The sequence below is a fragment of the Emydura macquarii genome, unplaced genomic scaffold (assembly GCF_026122565.2).
Source record: "Emydura macquarii macquarii isolate MOO-44397 ecotype Brisbane River unplaced genomic scaffold, CSIRO-AGI_Emac_v2 contig_3219, whole genome shotgun sequence".
Taxonomy (NCBI): Eukaryota; Metazoa; Chordata; order Testudines; family Chelidae; genus Emydura; species Emydura macquarii.
Genome location: NW_027133356.1, coordinates 393,767 through 418,770, shown reverse-complemented (window position 1 = coordinate 418,770; position 25,004 = coordinate 393,767). Strand labels below are relative to the sequence as shown.

Sequence of the window (25,004 nt, the reverse complement as noted above, 5' to 3'; positions counted from 1 at the left end):
AACTGACAATTCTTGGGTAGTAAATACTTAGAAGATAGTCAAAAGGTTTTGCCATGGAGCTAAGCAATTGTTTTGTTTACATTTTTTCATAGATTTAAAAAAACAAAACACAAAACAGTTTAAATAGAAAAAGTTCTTTCTCTTTTGGTTTCATGGGATTTCCCCCCTCCCCCCTCTTTTCTTTCTCTGGAGAGCAAATAGTTTTGTCAGTTTTTAAGAGAACTGTACTCATGTCCAGCGTACTTAGCATTAATAAAGTATTTGTATTTTTTTTAGCTTTTTAATTAGATAGCATATTTGGATTTATTTGGTCAAAACTGTAATAGGCTAGGTGCTGAAAATGCAAGTAAGTTGGTAAAAGTTGGTCAGAATCTAATGATACAAAAGAGTGATAGGCCTTGCTTAACTAACAGACTGTGAGGATTTTAGTATCCTGTTCTTGTATTTTACTTCTAGAATTGTAGGGGCTTCCTGTGGATGATGTGTGCACCATTTTATATTTGAGGAATGAACGTGCTTACTTACAAAGTGAGGGGGAGTGTTGCGTTTCATTTCTAAAACTTCTTGGTTTGTTTCACAATGTACTGTCAGGAAAAAATAAACTCAAATTTGGGGGTGGGTGGGTTTGGAAGGAGAAAAATGCCAGCTCTGCTAGTAGTGGAAAGAGGGTTCAGATAGAAACCCACCGGTTATATTTCTTTTCCCTGTCTTGTGACCACGGACCAAAGCTCCATTGGGAAGTGGCATGGGCTGGGCTGGTTGGTCTGGTCTGTAGGGATCTCAGCATTCAGAGCTGTCTTCACTGTAACTGGCCTATTCATCCTCTCAAGAGCACTCCCACCTCTCCCTTGCCAAGCCATCTGTCTCTCCTTTTTTGGGGAAGGAGGGTCATTCTCACCCTGCCCTAAATGCAGCTAGAGATACTTGTCAGGGATGGGTGGTGGTGTCCCCATTTTCCCAGCTCTCTGTGTGATGGTGAACTCTTGAAAAAGTAGGGATTTCCTAAGTGAGCCTCAGTGGGTCACTTGTAGGTGGGCAGATTGGATTGGACATTGCTTGAGGATACCCATCCAAAGCTGGAGTTGTGAAGTGAGTTCTTGTATCCTAGCGGGGCTGATGAATTTGTGTTGTGGCTTTATTTCATAGGTGGTATTATTTCAACTGTCTTCTAAGAATTTGTAGAAAGAAAGCTCTAATCTCACCTTCAGTTGCTGCTTTGGTTCTGTCTCTCTAGATATCCGAATACAGCCTGTGAACTCCTGACCTCTGATGTGCCCCAGATCAATGACAAGCTAGGAGGGGACGAAACTTTACTGAATATCCTATACGACTTCTTGGATCACGAGCCGCCTTTGAATCCTTTGCTTGCAAGTTTCTTCAGCAAGACGATTGGGAATCTCATTGCAAGAAAAACGGAACAGGTAGTGACTGAATCTGTTTTGATACAAACACACTGATTACTAGTGGTGTGGCTGTATGGGAGGTATGAGCACTGAACTGGCAATTTCTACCCTCTTCCCCAGAGGAGGATAATGCTGAGCTTTGTAGAACTGGTGTGGATTACTGGAGTTGGAAATGGAGTATGCATTTTGTAAGGCTTCTTGTCAATCTTACCATTTTGATGTGTGTGAATTGTTTGTGCACCTGAAGACTAGTATATAGTTTTCACTTTTGCTTCAGAGCAGCAGTTATGTCTGGGGAATTGCACGTATACCCATTCTTTGACCTTTTAACATATAAACATGTCATACGTATATTGTGCCTACAACTAAGAGGCTTGGAATATTTACCATATAGTATTAGTGGGATGCATGAACTCCAATCCAAACTGTACTCCCTTTTAACATGGAGATATTTTATAGAAAGGACCTCAGTGGAATTAAAAATTCTTCAGCTTCTCTAGTGTTCTCAGTCTCCATATAATCTCAGTGGAATAGGATTTCTTTGGGACATGAAGGACTATTAACGGAGTTCTGTTTGTATTTCCTTCCAGCTCGATGTTCCTTTTCTTCTCTATTCTCTCTCAAGAAGAATTCTTTATCCTCATAGCTGTTTCTCATTGTTTGGTTGATTGAAACAAGAATTTGGGGGGTACTGAGAACTCTGTGGTGTTACCTCCATGTATTGTACAGAAAGCTCATATTGTGGTTTTTTTATTTGTTTTTGAAGGTGATTGCGTTTTTGAGAAAAAAAGACCAGTTTATTAGCCTGGTACTAAAGCATATTGATACATCTGCAATGATGGACCTGCTGCTTCGTCTGATTAGCTGTGTGGAACCAGCACCTCTACGGCAGGAAGTATTAAACGTGAGGTTTGCTTAACCGTTCTCTTTGGCTGGTGCGGGGGGGGGGGGGGGGGGGAAGCATTTCCCAGGAGATATTACTCAGTTTCAAGTAATACGAGAGTAAATTCACTCCTCTTCTAAAAATGTATTTTTCTTCTTTCTGCTAAGATCCACAGATCTGTTGCATTGGGTATTCCAACCTGCTTGGGGGCAGAATCAGACCTGTCAGTCACTGGCAACAGGAATACCCCAATTCTGAAGTACCCTCCCTTTGTTCCTGAGCCCCCAGTGAGGGGCAGGATCACCTAGACCTCTTTGCTGCCAAGCTTTTCTGAGGGGAAATTCCAAACTTTATTTCAGACTAACAGTTTGTCTCAGTAATTACCTGGCTAATTCAGAGCTATGTCCCACAGCTGCATTGATTTCTGGGGAGATTTTCCCCTCAGCTCTGCTTCCCCTTCTGTGGCTGGTGCCCCTGCAGGCTTCAGGGAGCAGCCTAACCTGAGAAAAGTTAGAAAAGGCGAAAAGAGTAAGGTCTGTGTCTCCTACTTCCCCCTTACTGAGTCTCATTGGGGAGCTTTGCTAGTTTCCCCACTCATAGCCTGTTTGGGCAGGGTTGTCTCAGCCCCCGTTTACCAAGCTGGATTGGAGAGGCCAGTTCTGCTGGGCAAGATGCAGCCCAGGCCAGGTGGGTCACTTCAAACCCCCTCCCTTGACAGGAAAGGAGACAAGCAGGATTAGAAAGGAACTGGCTCCAGGACAAGCATCTTCCCATCTCCATGAGAGACGTGAAGCCAGAAGGGCAGCTTGTCAGGTGGAAGATCACACCAGAGTTCCACACCAGCAGCTGTATTTCTGACTGTAGAGCTCAGCTGCCTCCTTCCACTCACTCTCTGCTTCCTCATGGGTTGAGGATGGAGGAACCCAGAAGCTGCCAATGCCAGAAAGTACAGAAGGGGCCTTCGGGCCCAGCTCTCTGCCCTTGCTGCCACCTCTATAACAGGCTCCTTGGGGATCCCTACTAATATGCCAGGCTGAGACTTCCAGGGGAAAAACAGACCTATCTGCCCCATGTGGATCCTATGCACAGGGAGGGCTAGAGCTTTTAAGAAACCCATCATTAAGCCCCAGGCCAATACCTTTCTTGAGAGACCCAGAAAGGGCCCATGTGGAAGTGGGGAAATGAATAAGCCCAGCCTCTTCAAAAACAGCGAGATTGATAAACACATTAAATATTTCTGGAGCAGTCTCTGAGCCCAGTTTTGCTCCTCCTCTCCTCCCCCCCACCCCCCAAAAATCAGACTCCTGGGGAAAAGCTTCCAAAGGGGAAATAAATGAATACTAAAATCAACACTTGGTTCACCTGCTCACCTTCAGGAAGCACAGCATTGCAGATAAGGGCAGAAAAGACCAGACCATGGAAGTGTGCTGATTTGTCTAGGCATGCGTATTTCCCTCCCACTCCCCAGAAAGGAGCTCTTCTTCCTTTTAGGGAAGAGGGCGAGCAGCCCAAATCAGAGAGAGAGAATCAAATAGTCAAAAACCAACCAACCAACCAAAGAAAAAACATGAGCGGATAGATTATCTCAGGTAAGCGTGTACTGAGTATTGTGAAACTAGGCTTAGGAGCTGCCCTAGACCAGCTATAATATATATTCCTCCTCATGCAACCTGGGAAGGTGTACTAGAGAGAAAGGGATTTCCTTTCACACCTAAAAGATTGGTAAAGTATCAGGCTGTTATCCCAAGCTGCCGCTCTGGGTCACCATGTGCCATACAATGCATATGTGGTAGAGAGAGTGGAGGTATGTGTAGGACAAGTGAACAAACAGGAGATGGATGCTGGCATCTTTTGTGAAATAGAGAGGGAGGAACTGTGTGTTAAGACACAAGATCCGGTAAGTTGGGAGCAGCTGAATTTGGATGGGACTTGAAGGGAAAGACTAGAAATCGGATTTTGATGCAATGGAGAAAGGGAAGCCAGAGGAGGGTTGTAAAGAAGGGGGAATGACTTGATCAGAATGACAGGTTAATCTAAGTAGCAGCATTTTGGTTGGACTTACTTGTGTGAAGTGGGTGTCTGGTAGGCCAGAGAGAAGAGGCCAAGATAAGAAATAATGGGACTTGAATGGGAGTTTTAGTTACATGGATAAAGAATTAGGCTGTTTCTTGGAAATGTTATGCTTTCAGAAACAGCAAAATTTAGATATGGCCAGGATGTATGGGTCTGGAGAGAGAGAGTGTAAAGTCAAAGATACCCATATTATGGGCTTGAGTGGGGGGATAGTGGTGGTATCAATAGCAAGAAAGGGGAGTTCACTTTTTGCCATGTTGAGTTTAAGATAATTGCTGGATTCACACAAGGAGATATTGAAGAGATTGGCTGAGATGTGGGATTTGGACAGGGAGTGATAGGTCAGGTGTATAGAGATACATTTGAGTCATCAGCATGGAGATGGTAATTGAAACCATGTGAGTAGATAAAATCCACTGGAAAGTGTGTGTAGACAGAGGAAGAGGGAGCTAGGGATAGAGTCCTGAGGGAACCCCGCTGATCAAGGGAAATGGGGGGAGGAGGGAGACTCCAAATGAGACACAAGGAATGAAGAGAGAGGTAGGCGGGATAACCAGGAGCAGATAGAATTGTAAGAACTAAGGGAGGACAGGATTTTGAACAGTTAGGAAATGGTCAATGGTGTTCAAAGCAGCAAAGATATAAAAAGGATGGAGTAGAGATACTGAGATTTGGTTAGGAAGAAGTCACTAGAGACTTTAGTGAGAGCAGTTTTAGTGGAGTGGAGAGGGCAGAAGCCAATCTGGAGATGAAGCTGGAGGAGAGGAACTTGGGTATAGTGGTTGTAGATGGCATGGCTAGTCAGTTTGGAGGTTTTGGAGGTGAAGAAAATAAGAGGAGACGGGGCACAATAGTTGGAGAGGTAGGAGGAGGTTGAGGATTAGACCAAGGTCCTACACCAAAGGAGGACCACTTTTTATGAAAATAGGAAAACCAAATTTGTCCTAGCAACACAGTTGTGGCAGCTGAACATTTTTTAAAACAATTTTCTATAATGAAAATGGAGCTTCAGGACCATATGAGAGAGAAGATTTAGGATATCTCATCTGTAAACACTTGCTATTAGGGTGATGTCATTTCCCCTCAGCCAATGCAGAATTGTTATGGCATTATATTCTTGAGCAGTGGTTTTCAACCTTTTCAGACTACTGTATACCTCAAGTTTCACATCAGCTAAAAGCTTTCAGCTGCCCAACTCTGAAGCCTGTGCTGCCGCCAGCAGCAGTGCAGAAGTAAGGGTGGTAATACCATATCATGCCACCCGCTCCCATGTTGTTTCTTGAATTTTTATCCATCTCCTGCTATTATGGCAGTGGGTCTGTGGGGCCTGCGGGATCCCAGTCTTGCTGCAGCACTGTAGAGCCCATTGTAAAACTAGGCAAATAGGATGAGTAGGCATACCCTCTGGAAGACCTCTGCATAACCCCAGGGGTACACATACCCCTGCTCGAGAACCACTTTCCCGAGGAGACTATCCGCTGATTGAATAGACTTTGCAGATAGGAGAGGTTTCCATTGTAATCAGCCTGCTCACCTCTTTCTTTCTTTCTGGTTCTTGATGGTGGCTGAGACCCTTCTGGGCTTTGTCCGAATAACAGTTCAGCTGGTGTTAATGGGGAATGATGCCTCATGTGGAGAGGGGAATAGGCTGCTGGAACCTAGTGTCCCTAGAACAGCTCCCCCCACTGGGCTGAAAAGGAAAGGGAAAGAAAGCAGATGTTAAACCCCAACTTAATAAATCCAGTTTAAGTATAAACATAGGTAAGGTTCAGACAAGGGACCACATTCTTGACTAATTTTCTCAGTGTTTTCTGACGATGTTACTCCCTTGTCTGCTTATATCTTGATCTTCACTCCAAAGGCTGGAAATTGAAATTAGACAAATTCAGACTGGAAATAATTACCTTAACTATTAAAAATTTGCATTTTAACCACTGGAACAGCTTACCAAGAGTCATGGTGGATTCTCCATTACTGACAACTTTTAAATTAAGAGTACATGTTTTTCTAAATGATCTGCTTTGGTTCAAACAGGAATTAATTCAGGGGAAGTTCTCTGGTCTGTGTTATGCAGGAGGTCAAGCTAGATGACCACAGAGGTCCCTTCTTGCCTTATAAACTATGAATCTATGGGCACAATACATTAGGTGGTATTGGTGCAGGTATCCGTTGTGGTTGAGGTCAGGTTACAAAAACTACTAGACCCATTACTTGAGACATTAGACATCAGTAAGGTCTTTGACTTGGTACTGTGTGACATTCTGATTGAAAAAACACTCCCAAGATGGTATAAAATTAATATAGGATACATTAAATAGATTAAAAGATGGTTAATTAATAAGTCTCAAAATGTAATTGTAAACTGCAAATCATTTCGAGTAGGTTTCATAAAACATCGAGTGTTTCTAGTGGGGTGTCACAAGGATTGGTTCTTGGCCCTACGCTATTTAACATTTTTATCGATGATCTGGACGAAAACATAAAATCATCACTGATAAAGTTTTGCAGATGACACACGATTTGGAGGAGTGGTAAATATTGAAGAGGGCAGATCACTTGCCTGATCACAGAGTGATCTAGATAGCTTAGTAGACTGGGCACAAACAAAATATTCATTTTAATACAGCTAAATGTAAATGTGCACATTTAGGAACAAAGAATAAAGGCCATATTTAGAGAACAGAGGATTCTATCCTGGGAACGAATGACTGTGAAATAAGATTATAGAATTATAGAAGATCAGGATTGGAAGGGATCTCAGGAGGTATCCAGTCCTGCCCCCTGCTCAAAGCAGGACCAACCCCAGCTAAACCATCCCAACCAGGGTTTTGTCAAGCCAGGCCTTAAAAACCTCTAAGGATGGCGATTCCACCACTTCTCTAGGTAACCCATTCCAGTGCTTCCCCACCCTCCTAGTGAAAACATTTTTCCTAATATCCAACCTAATATCCATCCCCCACTGCAACTTGAGACCATTGCTCCTTGTTTTGTCATCTGCTACCACTGACAGCAGCCTAACTCTATCCTCTTCAGGTAGTTAAAGGCTGCTATCAAATCCCCCCTTATTCTTCTCTTCTGCAGACTAAATAAGCCCAGTTCCCTCATTCTCTCCCTCCTCATAAGTCATGTGCCTGAGCCCTCTAATAATTTTTGTTGCCCTCTGCTGGACTTTCTCCAATTTGTTCACATCTTTCCTGTAGTGGGGACGTAGTACTTCGGATGTGGCCTCATCAGTGCCGAATAGAGGGGAATAATCACTTCCCTCGATCTACTGGCAGTGCTCCGATTAATGCAGCCCAATATGCCATTAGCCTTCTTGACAACCAGGGCACACTGCTGACTCATATCCAGCTTCTTGTCCACTGTAACCCCCAGATCCTTTTCTGCAGAACTGCTGCCTAGCCCTTCAGTCCCCGGTCTGTAGCTGTGCATAGGATTCTTCCATCCTAAGTGCAGGACTCTGCGCTTGTCCTTGTTGAACCTCATCAGATTTCTTTTGGCCCAATCCTCCAATTTGTCTAGGTCACTGTGTACTATCCCTGCCCTCCAGCATGTCTACCACTCCCCCCAGCTTAGTGTCATTTGCAAACCTGCTGAGGTTGCAATTCACGCCATCATCCAGGTCATTAATGAAGATGTTAAACAAAACCGACTCCTAGGGCACTCCACTTGATACTGGCTGCTAACTAGACATCGAACCGTTGATCATTCCCGTTGAGCCCAATGATCTAGCCAGTGTTCTATCTACCTAAAGTCAAGGTATATCATGTCCACTCCTTTCCCCTCATCCACAAAGTTATTTCATCATAGAAGGGCTGTTCACCTCCTCCCCATACTGTGCTTTGACCTTATTGAATTTGCTCTGTATGTTCAAGCAATATTTCTATCGGGGGTTGTGGTGGATAATCAGCTGAACATGGCAGTGCTGTAGCCAGAAGGGCAAATACAATTCTTGGATGCATAAATAAGGGAATTGAAAGCAGGAGCAGAGAGATTATTTTACGTCTGTGTTTGGCACTGGTGCAACCACTGGAATACTTGTCCATTTCTGGTGTCCACAGTTCAAGAAGGATGTTGATAAATGGGAGAAGGGTCAGAGAAGAGCATGAGAATGACTGAAGGATTAGAAAACATGCCTCATAGTGATAGACTCAAAGAGCTCTAAATGGATTTAGCTTAACGAAGAGAAGGTTAAGGGGTGACTTGATTACGTACAGGGGGAACAAATATTTACTAATGAGCCCTTCAGTCTAGCAGAGAAAGGACTAATGATCCAATGGCTGGAAGTTGTAGCTGGACAAATTCTCAAATAAGATGTAAATTTTTAACGCTGAAAGTAATTAACCGTTGGAACAATTCACCAAGGCACATGGTGAATTCTCCAACACTGACCATTTTAAAATCAAGATTGGATGTTTTTTTTAAATATCTGCTCTGCGAATTATAGTGAGGAAGTTTATGGCCTGTATTATACAGAAAGTTAGATTAGATTATTATAATGGCTCTTTCTTGCTTTGGAATCTATGAATCTATTATATTTAAAACAAGACACATTGTAGGAAAAATTGTGCATTGGCCAGGAAACCTAACAGGTCTTACTCATCTCTAATTTCTGTGATTGCATAATATTTATTTGTTAAGAAATGTAGTCACTCCATCTCAGTGGGCTCCAGTTCCCATTAAACTTACTGACTTGGTTTGGCAGTTGTTGCAGGAACAATGGGGTAGCAAGGATTTGATATTTATTTGGTCAGTGCAAATTAACATACAACAATTTCTAGCACTGAGGAAGTAGAGTGTACTATGCCTTGTGGACTGTGAAAAAGAGGGAGACCAATTTCCCTTACTGTTTATATCTAATGGTAAGCAGTGCTAGCCGGAAATAGTAAGAGACTTCCTAAAATCTTCTTGTTCTGAGTTCTGTGATCTCAAACCAGGGACTCTTTCCTTTCCCTTCAGTGGCTTAATGAAGCAAAAGTAATTCAGAGACTTGTGGAGCTGATCCATTCGAGCCAGGATGAGGATGTGAGTATGATGTGATTTATTTTTTGTATGATTTCGTAAACTTAATAAGAGATCCAGAAGCATGGATGCTTGAGAATGGTCTTTTTCTAACTCTCAGAAGAATGCCCATTTTGCTAATGGGAAGAGAATAGTAACAGAGTGTGTGTATGGGAGTGCTGTCTTTTTTTTGAGTACTGAACCTGACATCAATTAAAAGGGTTTTCCTCAGTCATTTGAGTACCAATTTCTTGACTATTCTAAGCCAACTTTTGTATTATATGAATTTAGATGGAATCTTTACAATTGATTGGAATATGCTATTGAAAGACTCTGACAACTGGCTAGCAGTGATCTTCAACTTATTTTTTAAGTCAAAAACAGTTTTTTTTGTTTTAATATCCTACTAAAATGTGCAACGTACACTTATTTGCGCTTGTGCAAGAAATGTGCCAAGTATTAGGTTATATAGATAAAAAAGGACAGCCCAAACTGCAATCACTGGTGCAGAAAGGTTAAGACCAGAAAACATTTTCATCTCTGTTTTAGCTAGTTGCATTTGATCTGGTCGTTCACCAACACATCACCACAGTTGTCAACAGCACAATGAACTCAATGATTGTATAGTGATTTTCTTGTTATGCTGTTTGTGCTTTCACTGGAAAGGGTCAAATTCTGATGTCATCACATTAGAAGTTACCTCTTTGTGAAAGTACACTGGAGACAGCTAGTATGTGAACTTGTGTATCTTTAGTAATGTTATTGAACAGGTGAGGATTACAGTACCAAGATGGCCGTGGGCCGTGTCTAAACAAATAGCTTTAATTAGTAATCAGATAGCTGTGATGACAGACTACAAAAAAACCCTACAAGTATAGGTTTGTAACACAAACCAGTGGTATACAGAATTTTGTCAAAGAGCTGTTTTGTGTATTTCATATTTTTAAGGAAGTAAGAAATATTAGTGAGTAAAGGTAAGCAAAGATTAAATGTCTGCAGTAATAATTAGTCTTGACCGAAAAAGGAAAGAAAAAAAACTCACTTTGAAATGTCACAATTGATTTTAACTTACAAGTTCAAGAAAACCCCTTCTTTGGTTCTGAAATCTCTCTGTTAATTGGGTTACTGATATGAATAGTGCTATGAAGATAAAAGCTTGGATTGGAAGTTTGTTCATTAAGGCAGAGTATATCTGATCCTCCATGTTATCTTGAAATATTGCTGCCTTTGAGCTGAGGGATTCTCATTTGCTTAATTCCATGCATTGCTGGCTGCTGTTCTCTCTTCTGTCCCAACTGCATTACATTTCCTTGGAAGGCCATGATGAACTCAGCTGTGCAGTTAGTACTTAAATATGACCTTCGACATTGTTTACAGAGACAATCAAATGCTTCCCAGACCTTGTGTGATATCATAAGACTGAGCAGAGACCAAGGCAACCAGCTACAGGAGATATCTGAGCCGGATCCGCTTCTCACAGCACTGGAATCGTAAGTACATGTCAGATAGTGTTACTAAACTAAAATGACGGCTGCTGGTAATGTCAGTTCCTTATAAATCTTCAGGGGCATGAACTGTGCAATAAATAATCTGACCTTTGCCCACTCCTCACAATTGTTCTAACGAATGATATTTATTGTTGCTACATTACGGTACCACCCAAAGGCCCCACTCAAGTCTTACTGTACTTTTGCATTGTACAAAGACACAGGAAAACTTGGTCTCTGCCTACACTAATAAAAACGACACTATCAATAAGTGTGACAAATAACAGCAGGGAACTGTGAAGAAGGTAATGGTGGTAATGCTGTCACCATAGTGTCGGACTACTTCACAGATATGAATTAATTTATTTCTGCAACTCCCCTGTCAGACTGAGGTGCGGTATCCCCATTTTATAGCTGGGAACCTGAGACTCAGAAAAATTAAAGCCAAAACTGTCAAAAATGTCCATTACTTTTGGGTGCCAAGCTCGAGACATCTAGGTCCTGATTTTCCAGCATACTTAGCATTTTTGTAGCATGCTGTATGTTCCAAGCACAACAGCAATCAACTGCAATTGGAAGCACTCAACACTTCTACAGATTGAGACCCAGAAAGTGAGGAACCCACAGATAGTGGCCAACTGTGAATGTTTTGGTTTGTGACTTGTCTAGCATTGCATAGAAACTCTGTGGTAGGGGTTGGAATAGAGTTCATTTCTCCAGGGTGGTACTGAGTTGCCTTATCTATGAGACCATCCTGTCTCTTCTTGCAATCCTTTGCATCATTCTCTACACTCCTTCCATTTTCTGTGACAAATGAGGTCCTACAGACAACAGCCTCCTTCACTATACAACCATTCCCAGAGCACAGGTCATGTTGTGCACTGAACAAGGTCCTGGAAAAATGTAAGCCCAAAGGGGCCAAATTGAGGTTGCACAGACAACCTGAATTTTGGCATTTCCTAACTTTTGAGTACTTGACTTTGGAACCTTGATTCTGTTCTTTTAGGATAGATTTTTTGTGTGTAATTTCCTAGTTAATTGCATCAAACATTCTAAAAATATTCACTTCAGTTTTGATACTAAGCATGCGATTTTTTAGGCCAAAAGGAATTATTTTGGCAAGAAAGAGGGTTTACACTGAATGGAGCTCATCATTAAGTATTGAAATGAAAAACAAGAGTGTAACTAGGGCTTGAAAATTCTACTCCCTCCCTTGCCTGGCTAAGTGTAGGTCGCTTTCCCAGTGTGTGGAGGGATGCAGGTAATGCTGCAGAATCTAAGCTTTCAGTTTACGCAGGAAAAAAAAAAAAGTTGAGAGCCTCTGTGCACCCCACAAGGCATATGGCACCTCAGTAACGTTTAGCTGCATAACTGCCTTGGTAAGCCATGTCTGTTGGGAAGCACATGATAGATCTTGCATGAGATTGATGTCAGCACCCTACTCCTTATAAGGAAATGCACTCCCTTAATTGCCTCAGTTCCTTTGCTGCTGCTGCAGAGAGCAAACAGTACTTGCCTTCGTGCCCTCAGACTAGATCTTCTCTTGGCCTCGCTTAATGTTTTCTTGTCAATAGTTAGTTAAGAGCAGCATAGGACAAGTCAGTGTATATAGCTTCCCTCATCCTGGGAGCCTTCAGCTCCTCACCAGGACTGTGTTGGACTCTGATTCTCATACAGGCTTCAAGAGATGTGCTCTCTTGCTTGGCGATTGTATCAGAGATGATCACCCACATCTAGTGCTTCCTGCCTGGCCGAGACCCACTTGGTAACACAGTGCACCGTTTGCTGTGCTGGAAGGGGGATTGATGCTTGAGGTTCCAGACTCTAAATGCCTACAGCCTAATACTCAGAGGGGCACATCCAGGGGACCAAGACCAGCCTCATGCCAAGGTTATGTGAGGCAGGAGCCAAGCTACATTTTGCTGCTTTGCCCTCGCTTCTGTTTTTTATCACGGGCTTGAGGCCGGAATCTTTTTGTCCCACTACTGGGAGCAAATCCTTTAGCTAGCACCACCTGACATTACTGGTGCCAGTTTAATCTGAATAGGTACTGGCACCACCTCTTATGGCCTCAGTGGTCTTCACTGATGATGTAGGAAGCGCCGACCTTGGTGCCTGCTACTTACTTGGCACTGTTGCTCTTGGCACCGACTGTGGCCTTGTCTTCCAGTGCTAATGCCTCTGTTTGGAAACCAAAAGTCGACACACATGCTCCTCCAGGTACAAGGAAGGAGAAGAGGAAGCATATCTTCCCACAAGAGGGGTGCAAGCAGAAGAAAAAGGAAATGCCATTTCTCTCTTCCTTTGTACTCTCTGACCTGTGAAGTCTTTAAAGATTCTCAAATGGCACTGCTGTCACCTCCTGTCTACGCTCCTCTGGAGTGGGATGGCTCTGGACTAATTTAGATTCCTCGCTGTTTTGGATCCTGATAACACCGTTAGTCCCTCGTTGGTAAAGGGGGCGTCCACCATGGAGGCTACTAGCCACTCCTTTAAGTGCTTTTCTGTTGCTTGTTTTAGTACCTATATGGGAAGTCCTGCTGGAGGCTGAGAGAACAGCTGCAGCATTGACCTCCCTGCTAATACTGATACCTCTTCTGGCACCACGCTCTCCCTGAGCACTGATCCCCTCCCCAGTGCCTATTCCTCACTCAGCACCAACACTTCCTTCCTTGCCAGCACTAGTACCTGCACCAGACCCCTCAGATCCATAGGAAGGGTCTACCTGTTTTTGAGGAATGGAATGAGACTCCTTCAGAGAAACCATACAGATCCCCTTTGAAGGAACATTTAGACGGCACCTCTGCAGAATATCCTCTCTGTTTTCCTTCCTGACGAACAGAAGTAGTTTCAGGAACTACTGGGGAGAATGGCAAATACCCTCCAGCTGCAAACAGTGGTCACAACACCAGAGAAAATGTATCTTGTTTGACATATTACAAATGCAGATAGCTTTTGAGAGGCCAGCTGTCAGACCATCATGTCCCACGGTAACTGTGCCTTAGGAAATGCCATGAGCCCCACCCTGGACTAAGAGATGGAAAGTGCCAAACAGGCCACCAAATCTCCTTGAGGGATTTGGGCACGTAGCCTAATAATTTGTAGTGGTGCTAGAGCATATCTCTTAGGAAGACATCTAGTCTTTATTTAAAGACACCTAGAGATGGAGGTTTTACCACATCCCTTGGTAGTAATTTGTTCCAATGGATAATTATATCCAATGTTGAAAATTTTGCATCGTATTTACAGTTTGAGCCCTACTGACTTCAGTTTCCAGCCATTTGAACTTATTGTGCCTTTGGCAGCTGGAGTCCAATAGTATTTGATATCTTCTCCCTGGGATCTTTATAGGTATTTACTGTGATCAAGTTACCTTTTACCATTCTCTTTGATAAGTTAAATAGATTGAGTACATGGCATTGGCCAGCTAGCAGCTCATAATGGAGAGACATTCCTCTGTTCATGTGAGATAGAGCCACTTTTTGGTTCAGAGAGTTGGTGATGTTATCAGGCACATGCCCAAACCATAGGTAAGCAGGCTTCTAAACTTGACATAGATTCATCCCTGTCATATCTGCCACTGAGAAGGGAGTTTCCCTCATCTGACTTCTAAAGAAGAATTGCAGTTTCTTTATTTCAGAAGTGGTAGGATAGTTTTAAAATTAAAACAAATACTGCAAACTATTTGTATCCCTAATGCCTTTCTTTAACTCCTGTGTGTCATTTAACAGGCAGGAATGCGTGGAGCAGCTTTTGAAAAACATGTTTGATGGAGACCAGACTGAAAACTGCATAGTGAATGGAACTCAGATTTTATTAACGTTATTGGAAACAAGGCGCTCTGGGTAGGTTTGCTCCCATCAACAAGAAAATATTACAACTCAAAATCTAGTTTGACTTTGATCAAAAAATAAATACCTGGCATACTTTCAGGGGCTGGCTAAAAATAAATACAGGAAAAGTTGTTTTTAAATGCAATAGTTATGCTTCAGGGTAGTACATCAGGGTTGTAGCTGCTAGGTGCTAGACAGTCGCATAGGAAAGCAGTCTTTACACCAGAGAACTTACAATCTAAATAAAACAGAAGGTGCGAGAAAGAGGTACAGCATACATAAAGATGGGTACAAGGCTCTTTAGTTCTAATTCTTCATTTTTAAAATTAAATTTATTTTTTATTTCTATATTTTTGGGAGGCAAATGAGAGAGAATGGCAGGAGGGGGAAGAATAAACAGGAGCAAGAGAGTGGGGAAAAAGGAAGATATGGAAGAGGGGCATCCAGGCATAGATAGGGAGAATAAGAGGAGGAACAAAAGGAAGAATGGAGGGGAGCATGGAGGGCTAGTAGTGCATGGAGAGGGGCAGGGGAGGAGGCTAAGGCAAACAGCCAGTCAGTGAACAGAAAATAATATTCAGAGCTGAAATTGTAAAATTTCGGCTGTGGACACCAAAGATAGCCAATGGTTGTGAAGAATTGAAATGGCAGAGGCTCAAGGGTTCCCGGCTGGGCCTCTCCCTGCTGTTGTATACAGTAGGCAGAAGAATATTCTTCAAACATCTGGACTGGGAAAATGCTATAATTAGGGAGTGGCACACTTCACTGTGTCTGTAAGCCAAGCTCATTGCACACACCAGGGGCTCCTAGCATCCCTCCACCCCTCACAAGCTTCCTGTGTACCTCCAACTGCCACCCCAGTGCCAAGGATTCTGTTTTCCCCATTCCCTTCACCCCCATGCCAGGGCCTGTGTGCCTCCCCATAGCCTCCTGCCCCCTGTACAAGTGTCACCAGCTCCCCTCATCCCTGGGGCTCTGTGCCCACCCGTTTCCCCATACTAGAGTCCTCCGTTCTCTCCCCCATGTCAGGGGCTCTTTTCCCCAGATGCCTCTCCATTCCCCTTACTTCCTCTCTGTCTCTTTCGGTCTGTCAGTGAGGGGTGGTGTTATGCTGGAATATGCCCATATCTACCATCAGCAGATTTTTTCATTTGTATTAAAATGAGACGTGATTGAAACTGGGATGTGATAGGATAATGGGGGCTGTGATAATCAGATGCCTTGGGCTCTGTGTCCCCATTTCCTCCTTTTTTCCTTTCTGATTTTTACCATAATCAATAGGGCTCTGATCATTGATAGGTAGAACATTCCCTGACAGTTTGGAATTGATCAGATGAGGTGTTCAAAACGTATGTTATGCCCAGAGAGAAAATGCCACTAAGTTGGGTGTCAGGGTCTCACAAGGTCGGCCAGTAACTCTGCAAACAATAAATAGGGACTGGAATCATAGAAGTGTAGGGCTGGAAGGAATCTCAAGTGGTTGTCACGTGAGGCCGTCTGAGCTGAGGTAGGACCAACTAAACCTAGACCATCCTTGACAGATGTTTGTCTAACCTGCACTTAAAAACTCCAATGATGGAGATTCCACAGCCTCCCTTGAAAGCCTGTTCCAGAGCTTAATTACCTTGGTAATCAGAATGATTTTTTCCTAATATCTAATCTAAATCTCTGCTGCTACAGAATAAGCCCATTACTTCTTGTCCTACCTTCAGTGGACTTGGAAAACAATTGATCACCATCCTCTTTATAACAGCCTTTAAGATATTTGAACACTATTATCAGGTCACCCCTCAGTCCTCTTTTCTCAAGACTAAATATGTCCTGGATTTTTTAACATTTCCTTGTAGGTCAGGTTTTCTAAAACATTGATCATTTTTGTTGCTCTTCACTGGACTGTCTCCAGTTTATCCACCTCTTTTCCAAAAGTGCGTTGCCCAGAATTGGGCACATTACTTCAGCTGAGGTCTCAGCAGGGCTGAGTAGAACAGGACAGTTACCTCCCTTGTCCTACATACAACCCTCCTGTTAATACACCTCAGAATGATATTAGCCTTTTTCGCAACTACATCACATTGTTGACTCGTACTCAGTTTGTGATGGACTATAACCCCAGACCCTTGTCAGCAGAAATACTAGCCTAATGGCAGCTCCTTCCTGTCTGCTCAGAACAGAAGGAAGGAAGTGTAGGTTTGCAAGGCTGTGAGGAGACTTGTGAAGGAAGAATTATTTTGTGGTTATGGTACTGGACAGTGACAACATCTGGATTCAATTTCAAGCTCTGCCACAGATTGCTTGTGGGGGCCTTGGGAAAATCACTTAATTATTCTGTGACTCACTTCTTTCACTTGTAAAAGGAAGATAATACTTCCCTGCCTCTCAAGGGTACTGTGAAGACAAGTTCATTAATGTTTGTTGTGCACTCAAAAATAATCAAGTGTTCGGTGCTATATAAGTACTAGCGAAATACGGTCTTCAAATGCTGCAGAAAGAACAGATGTGATGGCTAGCAAATTAGTTTGTACTAGCCCGTTGGGCCACTGTGCTGATATTGTATTTGTTCCCACTGTGGTAATCACTGGTGACTGAACATGCAGATGTGCTCATTCTTCTTGAAGATGTCAGAATGTGCAGTGTTGTTTCATTTAAGATCCAGGTAGAAAGTTCTAGAATGGAGAGGAAAATTTATCTTTTGTTCTTTTACTCCAATGCACTGATGTACTGTTTGAAAGGGCTGATAGTTTACAGTTCTACAAATACACATTACTACCGTCTACTAGAAAGAGAAGCATGGGTGTGCGTTCTACAAAGAGCTACTGCCTATTCCTATCAACTACTATATTTACATTATTCTTTCTGAACACTTGTTAATTTTGTACATACTTGTTAAAAGCTACAACAAAACTTTACCATTTCCAGATATGTCTTCATGCTGAAATATTTGAAGAGTGTTAAACACAAGGACATATCTGAATTTTTTCTTTGCTGTCCTCGGTGTGATGAGTAAACAATAATTTACTCTGTCATCCCCACTCTGCTTCATGGATTTGTATTTACATAATATTTTTAACTTACGCCATCTGTAAATAGCGGAAATAGCTGTGAATTTGAAGAGGGAATTACAAGGACAGATAATAGGGTTGGAATGGGTTTCTGAAGGAGTCAAACATAACTCCTATTGGTGGTTTTGTCCAAGTATTGAATATTATGTTTTACCTTTCTCTCTACAGAGTGGAGGGACTGATGGACTCATTCTCTCAGGGAATTGAAAGGTCGTACACTGTCAATAGCAGCATCTTACATGGTATTGAACCACGGCTAAAGGATTTTCACCAGCTTCTACTCAACCCTCCCAAGGTAAAGCATCTCAGCTCATAAGAACACAAGAACGAACATACTGGTTCAAACCAGTGGTTCATCTAGCCCAGTATCCTGTCTTCCGACAGTGGCCAATGCCAGGTGCTTCAGAGGGAATAATAGAACAGGTAGTCATCAAGTGATCCATCCCATCAGCCATTCCGAGGCTAAGGCAAACAGGAATCCCTGTCTGTCCTGGCTAATAGCCATTGATGGACCTATCCTCCATGAACTAGTTCTTGTTTGAACCCCATTATTATCCTGGCCTTCACAACATCCTCTGGCAAGGAGTTCCGTGGGTTGACTGTACATTGTATGAAGAAATACTTCGTTTGTTTTAAATCTGCTGCCTATTAATTTCATTTGGTGACCCCTGGTTTTTGTGTTATGAGAAGGAGTAAATAACACGTCCTTATTTCCTTTCTCCACAGTGGTCATGATTATATAGACCTCTATCATATCCCCCCTTAGTCATCTCTTTTCCAAGCTGAAAACTCCCAGTCTTATTAATCTCGCCTCATACAGAAGCTGTTCCATACCCCTAATCATTTTTGTTGCCCTTTTCTATATCTTTTCCAATTTCAGTATATCTTTTTTGAGATGGGGCGACCAGATCTGCACACAGCATTCAAGATGTGAGCATACCATGGATATATATATAGAAGCAATACCATATTTTCTGTCTTATCTATCCCTTTCCTAATGATTCCCAACATTCTGTTACCTTTTTTGACTGCCGCTGCACATTGAGCGGATGTTTTCAGAGAACTATCCACAATGACTCCAACATCTCTTCCTTGAGTGGTAACCGCTAATTTAGACCCCATCATTTTATATGTAGAGTTGGGATTATGTTTTTCAATGTGCATTACTTTGCATTTATCAACATTGAATTTCTTCTGCCATTTTGTTGCCCAGTCACCCAGTTTTGTGAGATGCCTTTGTAACTCTTCACAGTCAGCTTTGGACTTAACTATCTTGAGTAATTTTGTATCATCTGCAAATTTTGTCATCTCACTGTTTGCTCCTATTTACAACTCATTTATGAATATGTTGAATAGTACTGGTCCCAGTAGAGATCTCTGGGGGACACCACTATTTACCACTCTCCATTCTGAAAACTGATCATTTATTCCTACCCTTTGTTTCCTGTCTTTTAACCAGACACTGATCCAGGAGAGGACCTTTCCTCTTATCCCATGACAGCTTACTTGGCTTAAGGGCCTTTGGTGAGGGACCTTGTGAAAAGGTTTCTGAAAATCTAAGCACACTATATCCACTGGATCACCCTTGTTCACATGCTTGTTGACCCTCTCAAAGAATTCTAGCAGATTGGTGAGGCATGATTTCCCTTTCAAAAAAACATGTTGACTCTTCCCCCAATAAATTGTATTCATCTATGTGTCTGACAATTCTGTTCTTTACTATATTTTCAGCCAATTTGCTTGGTACTGAAGTTAGGCTTATTGGCCTATAATTTCCAGGATCGCCTCTGGAGCCTTTTTAAAAATTGGCATCACATTGGCTATCCTCCAATCATCAGGTACAGAAGCTGATTTAAATGAGGTTATATACCACAGTTAGTAGTTCTGCAATTTCACATTTGAATTCCTTCAGAACTCTTGCGTGAATCCCATCTGGTCCTGGTAACTTCTCACTGTTTAATTTATCAATTTGTTCCAAGATGTCCTTTAATAACACCTTAATCTGGGACAGTTCCTCAGATTAGTCACCTAAAAAGAATGGCTCAGGTCTGGGAATCTCCCTCACATCCTCAGCCGTGAAGACCGATGCAAAGAATTCATTTAGTTTCTCCGCAATAGCCTTGTCTTCCTTGAGTACTCCTTTAGCATCTTGATTGTCCGGTGTCCCCACTAGTTGTTACCTGGTTTTCTGCTTCTGATGTATTTAAAAAAAAAAAATTAGTTGTTACTTTTGAGTCTTTGGCTAGCTGTTCTTCAGATTTTTTTTTTGGCCTTTCTAATGATATTTTTATACTTTACGTGCCAGAGTTTATGCTCTTTTCTATTTTCCTCAGTAGGGTTTAACTTCCACTTTTAAAAGGAGCCTTTTTGCCTTTAGCTGCTTCTTTTACTTTGTTGTTTAGCCACTGTGGCACTTTTTTGGTCCTCTTACTATATTTTTTTTAAATTTGGGATATACATTTAAATTGAGCCTGTATTATGCAATCTTTTAAAAATTTCTATGCAGCTTGCAGGGATTTCACTTTTGGCACTTTTAATTTCTGTTTAAGTAACTTCCTCATTTTTGTGTAGTTCCCCCTTCTGAAATTAAATGCTGCCATGGTGGGCTGCTTTGGTGACTCCCCCTCCTCCCCCCACCAAGATGTTAATTTTATGATGTTATGGTCACTGTTACCAAGCGGTTCAGCTCTATTCATCTCTTGGACCATATCCTGTGCTCCATTTAGGATTAAATCAAGAATTTCCTCTCCTCTTGTGGGTTCCAGGACTAGCTGCTCCAAGAAGCAGTCATTTAAGGTGTCAAGAAAGTTTTTGTCTGCATCCCGTCCTGAGGTGACATGTACTCAGTCAATATGGAGACAGTTGAAATCCCCCATTCTTACTGAGTTTTTTATTTTTATATCCTCTCTAATCTCCCTGAGCATTTCACAGTCACTATCACGATCCTGGTCAGGTGGTTGGTAGTATATATCCCTACTGCTCTATTCTTGTTATTCAAGCATGGAATTACTATAAAGAGATTCTGTGGCACAGTTTGGTTCATTTAAGATGTTTATTTCATTTGACTCCATGCTTTCTTTCACATATAGCGCCACTCCCCCAGCAGTACAACCTGTTCTGTCCTTCCGATATATTTTGTACCATGGTATTACTGTGTCCTATTGATTATCCTCATTTTACCACAACTCTTCCTGTGTTCACAGTAGCTAACAATGTGCACTTCAGAGGTTTTCTTTCCACCCTGTTTATGATCATTTACCTCCTGGATGTTTTCAGTTTTGTTCACTTAAAAGCATCATATACTAAAAGAAAGAAATCCTACAATAAATTAACATAAAGATCTAACTCAAATCCTCAAAGAGGAATTCAGAATTCAGATTTAGACTTTAGATATCTAGGTACCAGGTGGTGGGATTTGGCATCTGAGTTACTGTATTTGAGTAACATTAAGGATAATGTTTTATTGTAACTAGGGTTTTGGAGATGTGTGTGGAAAGGAAGCATTCCCAAATATAGATAGTTGGAATTCATGGATGTTCTTACTGCTATGCAAGTCTATTATTAATCTCATGAAATATTTATATTATCAACAGATGGCTATGTCTCCCAGAGGCAGGACTTCTGTCTTGTCATAAACACTTTATAAAGATTCATATTTACTCATTGGTAGTTGTATCTTTCTGAAATTGGATATAGAAAATACTAACCGAGTATTGTTACTTTTGATTCAATAGTTCTTTAATTTCAGTGACTGTGTGGTCACTGGACATCACTCAGTGGGTAGAAGGAAAGGGTGATTTAGGTATCAAACAGTTTCCTGAGCAGAGGAAGTTTACAGGAAGATGAGATGACTATAAAATCAGACTAATGTCCAGTTAGAATAATAATGTTTTGACATATGTAGAGATGGACTCAAAATCTGGTTCCTCTTTCTGTTTGTGGTAGAAAATGTCAATCCTGACTACAATTGGTGTCTTGGAGGAGCCACTGGGGAATGCTCGCCTTCACGGAGCTCGACTAATAGCTGCCCTGCTTCACACAAACACTCCCAGTATTAACTCTGAATTATGCAGGCTCAGCACCATGGATTTATTACTTGTGAGTAACGCAGTCGGACATATTGTGGAAGAATATGCTGTTTTAAACAGAGAACATTATCTTTGATCTGTATAATACAAAATGTATATCTGATGTCTGCTTGTCTGAGCACCTAATTACTTCCTTAATCTCCTGGAAATAGGAATATCTAGAAACTAGACGTTATACCTTAATTATAGTTGGGTAATGTGTTGTAACAAAACTCAAACTTTCAAGATAGGAAGCAATATTGAAAGTATGGTAAGAGGCCACCCTGGCTTAACCAGGAGATTTTCTCTAGTTTCTCATAAACTAGAGAAATATAGCACAGATGAACCTACCATAAAGTGAGTGCCCACATGGCTGGAAAACCATACTCTGAGAAAAAATGAGAGTTCTGTAGCACTTTAAAGACTAACAAATTAATTTCTGCAGGCATAAGCTTTCGTGGGCTGTAACCCACTTTGTTAGATGTGCTACAGAACTCTCGTTGTTTTTGCTGTATACAGACTAACACGGCTACCCCTCTGAAACATACTCAGAGAGTACTTATCAGTGGCTCACAATCAAGGTGGAGGGGTGTGTTGAGTGGGGTCCTTCAGGGATCTATCCTAGGTTTAGTTCTATTCATTATCTTTCTAAATGATTTGGAAAACATTAGAGAGAGTACACTCTCTATAGACTACTTGTGGAGAATACCAAGCTGGGAGGAGTTGCAAGAACTTTGAAGGACAGGATTAGAATGATCTTGACAAACTAGAGAAATGGTCTGAATTAAATAGGATGAATTCAATAAGGACAAATGCAAAGTGCTACACTGAGGAAGGAATAATCCATTGCACAAATCCAAACTGGGAAATGACTGCCTAAGGAGTACTGCAGAAAAGCCTGTGGGGGTTATAGTGGATCACAAACTAAAAATGACTCAGCAATATAATACTGTCGCAAAAAAGTGAACATCATTCTGGGGTGTATTAGCAGGAGTGTTATAAGCAAGACACGAAGAGTAATCTACTATACTCATCACTGATAAAGCCTCAATTGGAGTATTGTGTCCGGTTCTGGGCACCACACTTCAGGAAAAATGTAGAGAAATTGGAGGAAGTCCATAAGAGAGCCACAGAAATGATTAAAGATCTAGAAAACATGACCTACAAGGAAAAGATGGAAAAAAGTGGGTTTGTTTAGTCTGGAGAAGAGAATACTGAGGGGGGACATAACAGTCTTCAGGTACGTAAAAGATGATTATAAAGAGGAGGGTGATAAATTGTCGTCCTTAACCACCGCGGGCAGGACAAGAAGTAATGGGCTGAAATTGCTGCAAGGTAGATTTTGGTTAAACATTAGGAAGAGCTTTTTAATGATAAAGGTTGTTAAGCACTGAAATAGATTACCTAGCGAGGTTGTGTAATCCTCATCATTGGCGGTTTTTGAGAATAGGTTAGACAAACATCTGCCAGGGGTGGTCTAGATAATACTTAGTCCCACCTCAGTGCAGGGGACTGGATTAGATCTCCTATCAAGGTCCTTTCCAGTCCTACATTTCTATGAGTTTATTATTCTTTCAGCATTAACTGTTAAAGTAGTTTAGCAGAATGTCTGCAAAATAGTCTATTTACATATTGTGAAGGCTCAGATGTTTCATTGGACAGACTACAGATCTCCAAGAACAGACTTTTTACTCAGCCTTACCCTGGGGCATAAATCAAATAAACTCTACTGTAACTAAGAAAATGACTTAGGAAAAATTATTTCTGAGATATTATGAATGGTATTGTTAAATTATTGTCAGTGATTATTTTTCATCATGGCCAACTAGGTCATAGAGTAGAGAATATATCTTAATGTAGTTGTGCTATGAGTCCTAGTTCTGTCTGTGTATGATTTAGAGGAACTAGAGAGCATTATGTTTGGCTATAACTTATGTATTGGAAGAGCCAAGAGAGTTTGTTGGGGAGGTGAGATATCTGTTAGTGCATTTTAGTGTAATGATTTTAAGGCATGTGAATGAAGGTTGCCTTAACTGGGGATTTCCTTGATTTTTAGTGATTATCTTGGTGGGATTAGCACTTGAACAACCATAACCCTTATGTTAACAAAGTGTAACCCTTTTGCAATCTCAGGAGGCCTCAGTTTTTGGAGTGAGGCTTGCAGAGAAACCAAGCTGAACCTTTATAATACAGGCTGTCTTATGTCTTGTGTAGTATCTTACTCCACAAGTGATCCCACTGATAGAATATGTGTGCGCTCCCACTTTGTCCCTGGGGGGGGGGGTGTAAAAGGCCTGATCAGATGTGTGTCCTAAGTGGATTTTTTTTTTCCCCTATCCTTTATTTTTTTCCAGGACTTATTTTTTAAATACACATGGAATAACTTTTTGCACTTCCAAGTGGAATTGTGCATAGCAGCTATTCTCTCGCACTCTGTGTATGAAGGGAAATCAACAACAAATGACCTGGAAAATAAAGAAGAGGTGCTGAATGGGAATGTAACCACAGAGAACTTGAAGACTCCAGATCATAGTCCAGAGAATGTCATGGTGACACATGTAAGTCTAGTCATGTCACCTGAGAGCTTTAGATGGATGGATTCAGCACAGGTTTTGGTTAATGAGAGAGTAGCCCAACAAACTGTTCAAGAAGAGAGGGTAGTGTTTATCAAGGTGTCTAGACATTGCTTAGGTCCTCCAGTTCTGGATGGAAATGTACTTGCCTTTGTACAGATAATTTGTTCATTCAACTATAAAAGAAAAATATCACCACTGTTTATGGGTTTACAGATCACTTTTCTATTTATTAAAGACCCCTAGACACTTCAGCCCAAAGAGAACAATCATCATTACAGATTCCCAGTTTTTTCTGTGCCTGTGCTTCTAATGCTGAGACTATTCTGTGCTGTTGTCTTAAAACCATGATAGCCCTCTTCATTAATATGATGATGAAACCTCTCAGAGTAAAGTAAAGAATCTTACAGGAATCACTGTCTCTCCCCTCCTCTGAAAGGAGGGGAATTCTGTGATCTGGAGGAAGATTGTCCACTAAAGGAAAACTTGAGAGGCTTGCTGGACAGTTTACAAGTTCTGGTGCAGTTTGTTCCATCAAGATAAATCCATTTAAAATTTGTCTTAAAGTAATGTTAAGTGACAGAAGGTGTAAAGAGATGAATAAAAGTGATCCATCAACTAATAT

General features: G+C 41.5%; 1 protein-coding gene across 3 annotated transcripts in view; it reads left to right on the top strand.

Moving 5' to 3' along the window:
- The window catches only part of PPP6R2 (protein phosphatase 6 regulatory subunit 2), a 147,285-nt gene that overhangs the window by 68,253 nt on the left and 54,028 nt on the right, over nt 1-25,004 (top strand). For all 3 annotated transcript variants that reach the window (XM_067531404.1, XM_067531403.1, XM_067531402.1), the window contains exons 4-11: nt 1,235-1,421; nt 2,170-2,307; nt 9,319-9,384; nt 10,738-10,850; nt 14,579-14,692; nt 17,908-18,034; nt 21,685-21,837; nt 24,161-24,364. In XM_067531404.1, the coding sequence (XP_067387505.1) occupies nt 1,235-1,421; nt 2,170-2,307; nt 9,319-9,384; nt 10,738-10,850; nt 14,579-14,692; nt 17,908-18,034; nt 21,685-21,837; nt 24,161-24,364 (1,102 nt within the window). The remainder of the gene's footprint in view (nt 1-1,234; nt 1,422-2,169; nt 2,308-9,318; nt 9,385-10,737; nt 10,851-14,578; nt 14,693-17,907; nt 18,035-21,684; nt 21,838-24,160; nt 24,365-25,004) is intronic.